Here is a 14,804-nt window from a genome sequence, read left to right as displayed (position 1 = left end):
GATTTTTTTAGGAATGTTGCGAGTCGATTGCATACATTTTGGTACAGGCTTACTTTATGGCAAAGGTAAGCTCGCTTAGTTCTAGTAAGTTATCTTATTTGTTATACTTATATGACTTACATATGATCAGACGAAAATATATATGTATGTACATATGAAAAATATATGATTTTTACGAAAGCGCCCCAGCAGAAACTGCTTGGAGTGGAGTTCATTATGATACTTAACTGCGCGCATGCAGGCATCCCGTTGTAGTCCGGAATGCAGTGTTCTGACTTGTCTGTAGTTTCCGAGTCTGCGTTTCACTGCATCCACGCGAGCATATTGGTGCGGCGTAGTTAAGAGTCGGCCGGCCGATTGCCTTGCCAACAACGTTTTTTTGTCTTTTCCCCATCTGCAGCCGGCTAGCGACTTGAGGATTTTGTTGCGGCTCTGAGAGGACCCGGATTCATCTCCGCTATAAAATTGTTGTGGACATAGTCCAATTTCTTGAATTTTAGCTTTTAACTTAGTTTCGAACAGCTCAACTAGTTCCGGTCGCGAAGATAATTTTTCCCTGATATTGAAAAAAGTCATATTCCATGACGCTTTTTATTTTTATATGATATGTTTTCGCATATAAAATTAGAGAAAAATTTTGTTCGAGTTTTAAAGTAGCCAATGGAGTAGGAAATATATTCAAGTTTCCGAACGTTCGAGTAATCGTGTGCTCGACTTTTCGCGAGTGTGCACATAAGTATACAGTCGTTCTCGGCGATCCTCATATTCGGCAATGGATAGTATGCGAAGTTAGGCATCGAATTTATCTCTTTTTGGCAGCGAATATTCTGTGGGCTGAAAAGTTTTTAAACTGACCAAGCCATCGCCAACCATCACAAATCTCTATCCTCGCCTTCGAACGCTAACCCTAACTAATATACAGTCAAAGTTTGCTGCTATTTCATCCAATTATTTTGAAGTTACTTTTCTGCTATTTTTGAATTCAGGATTTCGTAAAAGAGAAAGATGGTTTTGAATAATACCATTTCCGAAACCCATAATGTATCCGCCACTGCTCATAAATCCTCGAAATATTTTTTTCTCTGTTGATATGACTATCAGTGACATCTGAGCCAAATGTCACATCAAAATAATCATTTGGGTTTAGTAGACGCTTGTCTTTCTGAAGTGCATAAAGTGTGTTCGCCGATTTTTACGAAGAATGAAATTATTCAACATAGAAGTTCCATTAAATTTTGAGTGCAGAACAAATTTCTGTTGTCGAAATGTTCAGAATGTTGAAAAAGACCTTCGGTGATAATTGTTTGTCGCGAGCAAGTGTTTTTGATTGGTACAACAAAATGGTCGAGAACGCGTTGATGACGAACCACATCCTGGACGGCCATCAACTTAAACTGTTGATCAACACGACAATAAAAAAGGGGCATTGATGCTTGAGAATCAATAATTAACAGTTAGAGATCTTACTGGCATCGTTGGAATGTCGGAAGGAACCATTTTGAAAGATCATTTGAGCCTAAGACAAGTGAAAGCACGATTGGTTCCAAAATCACTAAATTTTGTTCAAAAACAACGTCCCGTTAGCGTCTGTGAAACAATGTCTTCTGACTAACTGGATGTCATGAAACGTATTATTAGAGGCGATGAGTTATTGATCTACTTGTACGATTACGACCCGGAAACCAACGATAAATCGGCCGAATATCGTGGCAAAGGTGAGCCGAAACAAAAAAACCATGTCAATGGAGGTCACAAATCAATGTTATGTTGAGAGTTTTCTTCGTTTATCGTGGTATGGTGCACTCCACATTCCTTGCGACCGGCCAAACTGCCAACACGGAATGCTATTTGAGTGTTATGCGTCGTTTACGCGAAGCTATTCGTAAAAAGATGCCGGATTTATGGGCAGACAACGTCTACCATCACATAATACATTGATTCTTCGTGAGTTTTTCACCAAATTTTCAGCCAATATCATGCTGAAACCACCGTATTCGCCTAATTTAACTCCGTGTGACTTCTGGCTATTCAGCAAACTCAAACGACCGCTCCGGCTAAACCGTTTTGAATCAATTGAAGGCATTGAACGTGAATCGCTACGGGTATTGAAGGCTATTCCGGACTTTAACCACTGTTTCGAGTATTGGAAAAAACTTTGGCGCAAGTGTATTGGAGCCAAGGATGATTTCTTTGCGGGAGACGACAAAGCTTTGAAAAACTAATTAAGAATTTTAAAATTATGAACAAAGTCTTACTATTTTTTGTCCCCAGTAGCATGTACTACAGTGGTCTGATATCGGCGATTTCGGCAAATGAGCAGCGTCTACCAATTTTTTAAGATTTATTTTGTATCCCACCAAACTAACTGTTCGAATATAATAGTTGAAAGGCTTCGAAGTAAAGATTGGAAATACATTGGATAATAACTTTGGTATTAATTCGATATTGACGCGGAATAATTTGTGACAAACTTCTAACCTTATAAGTATGAATATACATATGCGTTATATATGTATGTATGAAATTATAAGTATAAGAACATCAAGTTTTATATATAATATCTGAAATATTTATTTTGACCCTTATCACATTGATTCTGTTTCTTTTTAATATCCTTTAAACTAGAATTGTATTTGCGCAACAATTAATATCGCCTAACACACACATGCCCATAGTTTACTACATACATACATTCATTCATTCATTAGAATTCATTTATAAACTCGCCCAAGACTTCGCACTCACTACTCAAGAGGGTAGTTTTCGAAATTTCGCTTTTGCCTTTCGCACCAACACATTTCACGAATTACTTAGCCCTCTCAGCAAGCAGCAGCCGCCTTGCGTCTGTCGGTGCTGTATGGATGAGCGCTAGCTAGATTAACGGTAATGCTGATGCTAACACGAACGAAGCGCACACAGCCGAACCGAACAACAACAACAACAACACACACACACAAACAAACTTGCATTAGCATACACACGACTTCCTGCCACTAGCCCAGGTCGGCCGCCAACCCACCCGCTAGTCGTCAGACCCCTACAACAGCAGGCTGGCACTGCTGTAAGTGCGAGCGCCTCCCCGTCAGCGCTTACAGACCCAAGCCAACACACGAGCACAGTGAGAGCAGATCTAACGACGAGAGCGACAAGTGAGTCAGCAACACACAGAAAACGGTAAATCACCAGGCGAATGTGCTCAACAACGAAGCTGTGTCCGCAAGGATTTTTACAGCATCGCTAGGGCGCTTGCGACAGCACGAAATTAGTTAGAGAAAACAAACGCTACGCAGTAGATCTAGTGCTGACAGCCAGTGTATGTATTACTAAGAAAAGGTAGCAAATCGGAAACATCAATAATACCGAGCACAAATTTAAAAGTTAATTGGAACGCCATGTCGCAAAAATCAGCACCAGCGGCGCATACTTTTGAGAATGATAACAGTAAGTGGACAAAAACTACGAAATAACAGTAAATTTGCAATATTTTCCTCAATCAACTATAAAAGAGTATCTCTTTGTATGTTTGTGTGTGCGTGTGTTTTGCCCTTACGTCACTGATTTACAGTTCAACAGATTTTCTGTATCCTGACAAGTTGCTGTGCTGCTGTGTTGTTAGTGTTATGCTGCAAATTTAGCTTCTTTCCTGCGCCTAGTTGCTAGCTCGTGAAGTGTTTGTTTGCTTTTTCATCGCCGAAAATGTGTATACAGCAACAAAGTACAAACGAATATACACACACACACATACATATGTATGTATATGTGTATGTATGTCTGGTGTTAGTGGTTTCTTGGAGCGCATTATCATTACTGGCGACGGACACAAGCGTGCGGTTGAATACTTGTCGCTAGCTGCCTCTAATCGTTCTCCCCTTTTCATTGCTTTATCAATTCTGTTTTGCTGCAGCTTCTTTTTCTTTGCTTGTTGCTTAGGCAAACGAAAAGGATTTAGCTAGCATGCATGGATTCGCTTGGGCTGATGCTGTGAGCGCCAAGACTTATTGCTGGTGTGTGGTGAATAAAGAAAAGTGCGCGTTTTCACCGCGAGTGTATAAGTAGAGAGTCAGTACATATGTATGTATGTGTGTGCCAATTCTGTTTTCTCGTATTTTATTAAGTAACAGGACAATTGAACAGGTCTCCGGCTTACGATAGTAAAACATATTTTTTCGGCAAAATTCGTTTTTTTGTTCAAAATATAGTCGGTCTCTTGAGAGAGCGCATTTGTTGTACGCTTTATATTTTCGTTCAAAGTAAACCACATTTTCGGCGATCACCCCTTCATTCCGTTCCCATAACGGTCGGGCCTACGGAACCGGAACGGACGCGAATTTTTTTACGGCCAAGGACTGTCAACTCAGCAGAATCTGCCGCATTAAAAGAACAACACGAAAATTTCTTCGCTGCGAGTGTATTTTTGAGATCTGAGCACAGGAAATAGTTACTGGGGGACAGATCTGGAGAATACTGTGGACGCGGAAGCAATTCGAAGCCCAATTCATGGATTTTTGACATCGTTTACACTGACTTGAGACACGGTGCATTGTCTTGGTGAAACAGCACTTTCTTTTTCTACAAGTTCGACATTTGTGCTTCAAATGGTCCAATAAAGCTATAAAAGTTATACAGACGCCATATAGTCCAGTCATTTAAGCTTAAATTAGGTAAGAATCTCGGAATTCGATATACCCATTTATATGTCTGTAAATACTTGTATATTGTATTTACAGACATTAAGAATTCCGAGGTGAACTTACTATAATGACTGGACTAATAACCTTGCCAGCCGACTGTTGTTTTTTCCTCGCTCTGGAGCTGTTTAACTGGGATGACTGTTGATTGGACTTCGGAGTGAAATGATAGAGCCACGTTTCATCCATTGTTACATATCGACGCAATAATTCGGATTTATTACGCCTGAACATCTCCAAACGCTATTCCGAATCATCAACTCGTCGTTGTTCTTGGTCAAAAGGTAGCTCGCGCGGTATCCACTATGCATAGAGCTTTCTAATACGCATATCGTGAATGATATGATGTACACGTTCATGACATCTTCAGAGTGCTTGCTATCTGAAACTTCATTTTACGGTCATCCAATATTATTTTGTAGACTTTTTTGCTGCCTTCGTCGGTAAACAACTTCTTTTGGGTGCCCACTTCCTTATACGGTGCTCATTTCGCTACGTCTGTACTTAGCATACCAATAATTGATGGTGGATTTTGGTTGGGTCAGTTTGGGTGTCCGGAAACTCGTCATCAAGACAAGTTTTGCTTGATTTGCTGAACTATGTTAATGCCGTCGTATATCTCGTACAGCTCATCGGTCCAGAGACTACGGATGTTGTCATCGTCCATCAGATGATTAGTGACTAGTAGTAATTGGTCTTCATTCGTCGAGAAAAGACTTTACTTCTCAATTTTCTTGCTCAGTCCGAAGTAGCACCTGTTGGCAAAAGGTATTCTGCGTTGGATTGCAAGGCTGATATTATTATTGGTGCTAATACTGGTTCCATGATAGACGAAAGTATTTACGACTTCAAAGTTATGAATGTCAACAGTGAGGACAGGAGATATTTTGTCTTGTCCTCGTTCGCAACCAGACCCATATGCTTTGCTTCCTTTGCAGAAGTAACGGCGCGGTTGTTGAGGCCAATTATTTCAATATCATCATCGGATGCTAGCAGCTACACTTTTATAGAAGATTGTACCTTCTCTATTTAGCTTTGCAGCTTCGTAAATTGAAAAAATCACACGATAGCGAGCGTCTTTGTCTCAAACTTTGCTTGGTATCTTACCGCTCGAAGAGGTTCTATCCGATCCTGATGGAGCTTTTGGTGGGCGGAGCATTTTGTGGTAGAGTCAGCTTTCTTTTTCAATATTTGGCGCATAGGGAATATCTGGGGCAAATCATGGATGAATCGAAATCGAATTTTGCAATTCAGACTTTCAACAACTGGTTTTGGATTTTAAAGCAAAGACAGGAACATTTTTTTTCTTCAGTAGCTCCCATAGAAAAAAATAGTAGCCTAAAAGTCAAACAACGGATCTTCCGTTTTAAGCCGAAAATTTCTTAGTTTTTTTTGGAGATTTTCAAGGGATAGTCAAGGCGATAAGTTACATTGATACGAAAAACTCAATATAGCTACAGAAAGCAATTACTCTAAGCACTATTATAAAATGTTTCAAGGCAATTTACCCGTGACATCTTATCTTTCGAAAATAGTTGAGAATATCCGTAATCGTAAGCTGTAGTGAACTCTGTGAGCTCATTAAGAATAAGACGGCCACTTATAGCACAATTTGATGACAGGACAGGATCCCACTTCAAATTAATCATATACTTACTTCCTAGCAGATAGTTTAGACGCTTAGTAACTTCTGCTTGTAGAATGTTTGTTTTGTTTGTCAACTTAGCAATATCGTTTGTGTGATGTGTGTTTTGGTACAATTCAAGTTCTTAAGTTCTCACCACATAATGTTCTCATAAAATCGAATGCTCATCTTCCAGATTACTACCAAATCAGCGATGAAGATCTCGAAGACTGCGATGATCTCAACGATGACTGTCTACTCGAAGAAGTGGTAGAGGGCAGCAATGGAAACAGCATCACAATCGGTGGACGCGGTCCCTACGAACGCGCTTGGACCTCGGAAGCAACGCGTGCACTCATACACATACGCGGACCGATGCAAGGCATGTTCACGGAAGGACGTCAAAAGCGTACAGCGCTTTGGTTACACTGTACGCGACAGCTACAGAAATTGGGTTTCCGTTATAGCGCGGCGAAGGTACAAAAGAAATGGCACAACATATTGATTACGTACAGCAAGAACTTGCCGAAGAAAAAGTCCAGCGGCTATGTACATTGGGAGTTCTTCGAGGAGATGCATAAATACTTGAAGGATAAGCAAGTCGATATATATGAGTTTCAAATGCAATCATCGCCATATTCGAAATCAGCTATTCAACAACAACAACAGCAGCAGCAGCAACAACAACAACAGAAGCAACAACAACCGCAAACGGCAGCTTTTCGTGAGCTCAAACAAGCGCCCGCACTCTCCAACGAACTGATGGCACAATTCGACGGGAATCAACTGTCGTTGCTGGCCAACATAGCCGAAACGAATATGGACAAATCCAATGATGAGTTCGACGAAGATTCGACCATAATGTCGGAATTGAAACAACCGAAAATGGAATTCAATGACAACGAATTGCCATTGGAAATCTCACATGCGAACGGATATAGTAACAAATGCAACAACGCGCACTTTCCGTCTGTCGTCAATGCGGCGCAGGAGGAGGGCGTCTGGTGGAAGGACTATTTCGAACGCAAACTGGACGTGGAACGTGAGAAGATCCAATGCCAAAAGGAGCTGCATCGCGAACAAATGCAATTCCAAAAGACAACCGCGCTGCAACAAGAGAAAATCGAGCGCTTGAAGATCGATGCGATCAACAATTTGACGGCGACGCTGCAGAAGCTGGTGGAGACGAAGAATCGCAAGGCGTAGAGCAATGTGAAATGAAGAAGTTTCTTTTTAATTTTAATTTTTTTAAGTAAATTAAGTCAAGCCTTTGGTCATTAGGCAAACAGGCGTAAATCGGGTTAAGTTTTTGTAGAGTTCAAGTCAAGTTTTTTATTTGGTACTATATATTTTCCTTGAGGTTCCATATATTACTATTGAAAACTTTAACCCTAGAAGTCAATTTGGGCATCTAAATCATGCTTCAAAGCGTCTTACTCAAAAATAATTTTTTCTAGTTAAGCTATTTTGCCTGGCGGCCACATATATTTGTGTACATAACTTTAGAATTAAATTAAATGTAATTATTTTTAATACCTGAATATAAATTAATGAGTACAAGTTTACTTTCACATTGTTTTTATCAAGAAACACATTCGAAACTTCATAAAAGTTCATAATTTGCCGCATTTAAGGATCACCCTACAACTGCCAATCGATTTCTAACACTGTAGCTACTGAAGCGGCTTTACTTTCGACCGTCTCAGTGCCATAGCTGAAGATCCACAAGTCCGTGGAGAAAACCAAGCATTCGCCAGCGCTCAAACGTATATTCACCACAGGACAGCGATTTGGACAGGGTTGCTTCGGACGCAGACGTATGTCAAAATGACCGTTCAGTTGCTGTACGAAGATCAAGCCATGTAAATAGATTTCATTAAATTCTGCGTAAGCATAGTTCTGCGACAACAGTGCCCAGCTCGAGTAGAACGGCTCGAGGTGCAGTGGATAGTAGTAGGGTCGTGTGACGAAGCGACGTGAGGCCTTGACTGCGCGTCGCTGACAATTACGCAATTGTAGAAACCATTTGTTGTGTGTCGGTGTTGTGTGCTTAATCTTCTCCAAAGCCAATTCTAAGTTAAAGAGTTTTTTCAACATTAAATTCGTTGCGACATCGCATGGATCACTTTCAAGGAAATCCGACGAGGAGTTGTACATTTGATTGAGCAGTGTGTTTAGCGTACGGGGTTGATGCGAGTCGGTCACTATTACTGGCCAACCGCGCTCGAGGTACATTGATTCAAGTGTTGAGAAGGTGATATTCGTTGTGGTGGGAATGCGCTCTAGAAGTGACAGAAGAGAGAATATATAAAATATTTTTCCGTTACTGAAATGAGATTCGTAAGTTCTGGGTATATGTAATTGGCGGTTTGGTTTTTTTGTTTGTCAGTCGTTTGATCAAGTTCACCTATTTTGGAAGTGCATCTTGTTGTATCGGGTTATTTATTAGGTTGTACCGCTTTCAAGACACTTCTTAACGTTTGATGTATTTCTATGGGAAGTTTTTTCTCTGAAAGCAGTATAGTCTGAAAATGTCTCTTGTAAGCCGAAGTGGAGGTTAAAGGTAAAATTGATCTTGGATGCTCTTGGGAGCTATTTTATTTGAAAGGTCTGCACCTGAAGCCTCTATGCAGAAGAACGTAAACGGAGTATACTCATTTTTGATGCGAGCAACGTTCAGTTTCTAGAAGTTTTCTTTCTTTTTGTCTGATATACATATATCCAGCCAGACGGTTATCCGAAAGTTTCCTTTTGACCATCTGGTGCGAAGAGAAAATACAGACCGACTTCAACTATTTTTAGTAGCAAAACATTATATGTTTATTTGTATATTCTTATCTAAAGAGATCCCTATAAGGGAAGTATTGAAAAGACGCAATCCATCAATTAGGGTTTCTAAATCCTATAATGATTTCTGATTTCTTACTTCCATCACAAAACCATTTATTTTCACAAAGATCACAACAAAATTGTTTTTAAGCTTCAATTTTTAATATAAGAATCATATTACTACAAATTCCCTCAACAATACTCACCCAGCGTCTCGCAGAGCACACAATTTCCCGCTTCCGTTTCGTAGCGCGCTGGGATTTTAGTTGTGGGTGCCACACTACCGCCGTCCACCTTATCCACCTTACGTTCAATCAGACAGCGACTATTATATAGTGGCGTCCAATCCCAATAGGGCAACACCTGTATCAGCAACAAACGTCCAATGGCACTGACAAACCAACTAAATTCATCGCACCAATTGTAGAGCAAGCACAAAGCACCGAAGATGGCCAAAACAACGCATGCCACCGCCGAACATCTGTTGCTGCGACGTTGCAACAACGGTTGGCATATGGCACGCATCTCGGCGGCGCTGAAGCCCTGCTGCTTGCACTCTGCGAAGAAATCAACAAATTCTTGTTCCAACGTTGCCATGATGAGCGTCTGCACGCGAACACTTTGCGGTCCCGAATGAGCGCCAACAGTCCCACGATGGCGTTAGCCGTTGCAAAAACGGAACGTGCAAATGTGGCAAATTGCTGTTTGGGGCTGCCACCGCACATGCGCGCTGTTCGCATGCCTGGCTGCTGGCACATCTGGCGATAAGCGAGTTAAGGAGTTTAAATCGAATTTAACACTTCATTGCATGCGAAATTGAAATTGAAAGTGTGGTGCGATTTGTCGGGTAAAATTGCATAGGGGGACACTTAGTTAAGAGTGAAAGGAGAAACTTAAAAAAAAATAATAAAATATTTAAAATTCACTCACACAGACTCTTATATACTTGTATATATTTACTGCTGGCATGTTGTCCCCTTAGTGATAAATATTTGATTAAACAAATCGTTAACTCTTTAAAATAACAGAAAGCAACTTTTGACAGAACGAAAAGAAGCTGCCTTTATGCCTTTTGCCGTTATGTCTGAATTTGGTATCCCCGCAAAACTAATACGGGTGTGTATACTGACGTTGAGCAATAACATAAGGTCCCTATGGATCGGGAAGGATCGCTCGGAGCCGTTCGATACCAAACGAGGTTTCAAACAAGGCGACTCCCTTTCGTGTGACTTCTTCAACCTATTGCTGAAGAAAATAATACGAGCTGCAGATCGGAGTAGAGAACAATTCTTGAGAACGGGTAAAGTCCTCTCTCGACGAACAAGCCCTAACCTCTATAATTCAGTCACTATTCCCGTCCCGCTATAAGGTGCAAAGGCATGAACGATGACAACATCTGATAAGTCGGGAGTACGAGTTTTCGAGAGAAAGGTCCTGCGGTAGATTTATGATCCTTTGCGTATTGGCGACGGCGAATACCGCAATCGATGGTACGATGAACTATACGAGATATACGATGACATTGAAATATTTCAGCGAATTAAGACACACCGGCTACGTTGGCTCGGTCATGTCGTCCGAAACTTGTTTACCTCGATTCCAATTATTGAAACCATTTTTTATCAATATAATCAAATAATATTGAAGTTGGCATTTCTTTTCAAACATGTTTTCAATGCATGCGAGAAATATTCTACTGATCATTCTGAACAACTTCGCCTAAGAGACTTTGGTCTAAAACCGGTCTTACGCCAGCGATTTTTAAGGCGAATTTTCGTATGCCGGAATCTACAACTAATCGGGCCCCGGCGAAGTCGATTAGCCTCAACCCATTTGGGAATTTTTCTTCATGGAGGCTGAATTTACCGACCGAAAACACTTTCTTTGCTCATCCTAGCGTTAAAGTCGTCAAGCACGATTTTGACATCGTTGAATGCCTGGACCCAGTAACGGAGTCTCTCTTCCATCACGTATCCCGCATCTATTTATGTTCCTTTATATGGCCACTGTCGTAAATGCCACAAGGACCCACTCGTCTCAGTACTTGTTCCGTCCATCGCACTTCTTGGACGGCGGTGATGTCAGCCTTTACTCTAACGAAGATATTAACCAGCTAAGCAGCGGCAACTTTCAAATTAAGAGACCGGACATTCCAGGTGCATGCCCTTAAATCGTAATCCTTAGTACGTCTACAGTGGCGGATCCCAAACCAAGGAGGGATGTTTAGCCTTCTCACTTTAGCTCGCCTTCGAACAGATGTTTTTGACTACCCAGAGGATACTTAGTCTAAGACCGGAAGTCGTAAGCTGTTTGCGCAACATGTGAATGAATCTTTTCTGACCACTCCCAATGATGCTCAGTTCACTTACGTGAACTTCCCTACACTTGGCTCCATCCTATGTATATACTATCCATATTTGGACCCCTGGATCTATAGTTGACTTTTTACCGAAAATATTGGTCAATGTGTCAGATTTATAATTGAAATTCAGAGAGAATTCTTTTCTGAAGCCCAAAGTATGAACAACTTATTAATAGCCCTGAGTCTCATTATCCAGAAGTCCTATAAAAGTGTGTATCAATCAGCGGCTATTCACAAGCTCAAGCATAAATGGTGGTCCAGTCAGCCTTTTGAGAAAATGATTATGAAAACTAAACGATTGCATTTATATCAATTAGTAATTGTAAGACTTTTATTTCCCACAAACTTTCTTTGCTATCTCAAATAAGTGGACAGTGTAGATATATAGTATATTTGGAATTTAGATAAATAACTTCCTTCACTTAATTGCCGTCTTTGGGAAATTTACACTGCTTAAAGAAGTTACGAGTTGCATTACATTCTGCACTGTCATTCCAAGCAGAGGCTGGGCAGTTTTTGAAAGTCTCCATATTGGTGCACATCATCAGCATGCCGCTTACTGGCGAACAATTGCCCATTCTATCCGCAAATTCCGGGTGTTTGCTAGCCTTTTCAGCTATTTTCGCTTTCAACTCGCTGAGCATCCCGACGCAAGTCTCGAATGATTCTTCCATAACGGCAGCCATCTCTTCATTATCCTTTACGGCTGTGTCGAGTAACGCGCTAAATTTGTCAACATCGGGCTCGCCGTTCGCCCCCATAACTTCGGTGTTGTTGAAAATGCAATCGATCACACACTGTCGGAAGCGATGGTTAGTGAAAATAATTTAGTGTCTAATATTATTATTGAATATACGAGTATAGAGCACATTACTCACAGGAGGTGGATGATGCGGATGATGACGACGGTCAAACTTTGGTGGACCGCCACGTCCCACTGGTGGTGGTGGCGGCGGTTTATTATATTCCGCACATTGCTCCTTCAGTTCATCAGTACTGATTTCTGGCACTGGACAGCACATGTGGGGCGGCTAAAGCGAATATATTTTTGTGAATAGTTAAACTGTGTAATCAAAAAAAAAAGTTTCGTGCGAGCGTAGATCAAAGAAATATTGCATAGCTTGTTTAAAAGATAGTTAAGATTAGAGTTAGAAGGTTATATCATTACGCATCAGGGATATCAAGTTGTAGAACTGTTACATCAGCTGCATTCCCTGCGTTCCTTTGGCTGACTGAAATGCAATTGTATGTTTCCTACGTTTAATTAAGTTTGGAGCTCAGAAGTCCTCACACCTTATAAGGTTGAACCATCATAATATTCCTGGGATAGCTATGATTTTTTTTTTCGATCTGGATCTATGAATTGTTTTGTCAGCTAGAAGGTTATACTAAGCTACAGCAAATTGGCTTGAGACTGTCGGCCATTTACATATAAACAGCAATGGTTTAAGTTTGTTAGATCAGGAGATCTTGAGCAGACCAAAAGTAGGTTGGATCACAGGATCCTGCTGAAAGTTGTTTAAGCATGTTGAAGCACGGGTTTTTGCTGAACGGGTGCTGGATTTTACAAAAGTATGAGGATTACCTGCACAAACACTAACAACAACGTTAGCCTCGAGATCTAACGCGGAATAACGCTTGATACCAAGGGCTACTTCGGACTGAGTAAGCAATTGAGAAGTCAAGTTAGTCTCGATGAACAAAGACCAAACTCTACAAGTCACTCATCATCGCCGTCCTGCTAAAGAAAGATTCTGCGGAAGATTTATGGTTCTGTGCGCGTTTGCATTTGCAACGGCGAAAACCGCAGTCGATGGAACAATAAGCAGTCCGAGATATACGACGACATTGACATAGTTCGGAATTAAGACACACCGGCTACGTTGGCTAGGTCATGTCGTTCGAATGGAAGAAAACACTTCAGCTCTGAGAGTATTCGACACAGTACCCGCCGAGGGAAGCAGAGGTAGGGGAAGACCTCCACTCAGTTGGAAAGATCAGGTGTAGAAGGACCTGGTTACACTTGGAATCTCAAATTGGCGCCAAACAGTGAGAAGGATGAACGACTGGCGCGCCGTTGTAAACTCGGCTACAACCGAGTAAGCGGTGTCTACGCCAATAAAGAAGAAGAAGGAGATTTTAGATCAGTGGATCTTGCTGAAAGTCGCTTAAGCATGTTGAAGCACGTGTTCTTGCTGAACCGCTGCTGGAGTTTATGAGGGTTCTCGAGGTTTAAACTATTTTATCGATGTGTCACCGCTATTGGAAGAAAGATTTTTCTTTCGTCGGAATCGGAACTGACAATAAATGGAGTAATAAGTCCCAACGTAATCGTTTAATGCAGACATTCGCTAAGGAATAACCAGTTTCCAAGCTTTCGCTCATATTTCTGGCAGCTAAAAAGCTCATGCCGAAAACTTTTCATGTTATCTGCGTTCGCATAATACTTCTTGGACCCAATATTTGCATTATAGCAACAAGTCACTCCAGTGGCGAACTACTATGACTAGCCATCAAGCTCTAATATTAATGTGCCTTAGTATAATCACATTTGAAATATTAGAAAACGGTCAAACTCCGTCTTCAGCCATCAAATCTCTCTTCGTTTAAGTTGAGGCTAATTGATTTTCCTAAATCTCTGCTTGCCAGAAGAACTTTTAATTCGATTTCGAACTCGATTTCTTGATCTACGTCCGTCCGCGAAAGTGAAGTAAACTTACAACAAAACGTGGCGGCTTAGTGCAATCCACAGTTTCATCATCGGCGCTGGCGTGGCACTAAAAAAAGAGAAAGTTCTGATAATAACACAACACACACACAAACCGAAACTAAATTCGAAATTATTTCAAAAATTAGCTGACCACAAATGCAAAAATCACTACAAAATATCCAAAGTACGCCTTCATGTTGGAAGCTTGGCTCAGATATGACAAATTTCAACTGATGCTTAGCAACTCCAGGCTCGGCGTTTTATACAAAGTTCTATTGTAGTTTTAAATAAATAAATAGTAGAAAAACAAGCCAAATGCTCGCACGCTTCACTGCCGCTAAATTAAATCACGCTTGGAGTTCATTTGATTTGATTTGATTTCATTATTTATATTCCATATACATATAGCCATATATGTATATATAATATGTTTGTATGTGTGTAAATTAATTAAGTTTTTACTTGATTTTGCGCTGAAATATGTAATAAACAAATATAAAACAAAATTAATATAAAATCGCTTTATAAATGATTCAGAAATAGCACCCGAACTGGTAAAAACTTTAGTCGCAGCGGTTAATAATTTCGCAA

At 40.7% G+C, this 14,804-nt stretch overlaps 3 protein-coding genes across 3 annotated transcripts; 1 reads left to right on the top strand and 2 right to left on the bottom strand.

Moving 5' to 3' along the window:
* The first annotated feature begins 3,250 nt into the window (after positions 1 to 3,250).
* LOC126756062 (forkhead box protein O) lies at positions 3,251 to 7,877 on the top strand. The gene is made up of 2 exons (XM_050468874.1): positions 3,251 to 3,441; positions 6,509 to 7,877. Exons 1-2 carry the CDS (start codon positions 3,393 to 3,395, stop codon positions 7,516 to 7,518), a joined length of 1,059 nt encoding a protein of 352 aa, XP_050324831.1. The 5' UTR covers positions 3,251 to 3,392; the 3' UTR covers positions 7,519 to 7,877.
* LOC126756063 (uncharacterized) lies at positions 7,609 to 9,795 on the bottom strand. The gene is made up of 2 exons (XM_050468876.1): positions 9,348 to 9,795; positions 7,609 to 8,594 (listed from the first exon to the last, which is right to left on the bottom strand). The coding sequence occupies exons 1-2, from the start codon at positions 9,736 to 9,738 to the stop codon at positions 7,954 to 7,956; spliced, it is 1,032 nt and encodes a 343-aa protein (XP_050324833.1). The 5' UTR covers positions 9,739 to 9,795; the 3' UTR covers positions 7,609 to 7,953.
* A 2,006-nt stretch (positions 9,796 to 11,801) lies between these two features.
* On the bottom strand, positions 11,802 to 14,483 carry LOC126756113 (general odorant-binding protein 68). The gene is made up of 4 exons (XM_050468951.1): positions 14,365 to 14,483; positions 14,224 to 14,280; positions 12,382 to 12,534; positions 11,802 to 12,300 (listed from the first exon to the last, which is right to left on the bottom strand). Exons 1-4 carry the CDS (start codon positions 14,407 to 14,409, stop codon positions 11,926 to 11,928), a joined length of 630 nt encoding a protein of 209 aa, XP_050324908.1. The 5' UTR covers positions 14,410 to 14,483; the 3' UTR covers positions 11,802 to 11,925.
* Between the last annotated feature and the right edge of the window lie 321 nt (positions 14,484 to 14,804).

The sequence above is a fragment of the Bactrocera neohumeralis genome, chromosome 4 (assembly GCF_024586455.1).
Source record: "Bactrocera neohumeralis isolate Rockhampton chromosome 4, APGP_CSIRO_Bneo_wtdbg2-racon-allhic-juicebox.fasta_v2, whole genome shotgun sequence".
NCBI classification, from domain to species: Eukaryota; Metazoa; Arthropoda; class Insecta; order Diptera; family Tephritidae; genus Bactrocera; species Bactrocera neohumeralis.
The sequence above is the reverse complement of the archived record's forward strand: the minus strand, read 5'-3'. Positions and strand labels throughout refer to the sequence as shown.

Bases quoted from the DNA above. Each gene is read 5' to 3' on its own strand.
- LOC126756062 (XM_050468874.1), top strand. From the start codon at position 3,393: ATGTCGCAAAAATCAGCACCAGCGGCGCATACTTTTGAGAATGATAAC. The intron at 3,442-6,508 runs GTAAGTGGACAA...CTCATCTTCCAG, and splicing joins TACTTTTGAGAATGATAACA to ATTACTACCAAATCAGCGAT.
- LOC126756063 (XM_050468876.1), bottom strand. From the start codon at position 9,738: ATGGCAACGTTGGAACAAGAATTTGTTGATTTCTTCGCAGAGTGCAAG. The intron at 8,595-9,347 runs GTGAGTATTGTT...TGTCACTTCTAG, and splicing joins TGTGCTCTGCGAGACGCTGG to AGCGCATTCCCACCACAACG.
- LOC126756113 (XM_050468951.1), bottom strand. From the start codon at position 14,409: ATGAAGGCGTACTTTGGATATTTTGTAGTGATTTTTGCATTTGTG. The intron at 14,281-14,364 runs GTCAGCTAATTT...CTCTTTTTTTAG, and splicing joins TAGTGATTTTTGCATTTGTG to TGCCACGCCAGCGCCGATGA. The intron at 12,535-14,223 runs GTAAGTTTACTT...TATTCGCTTTAG, and splicing joins CTAAGCCGCCACGTTTTGTT to CCGCCCCACATGTGCTGTCC.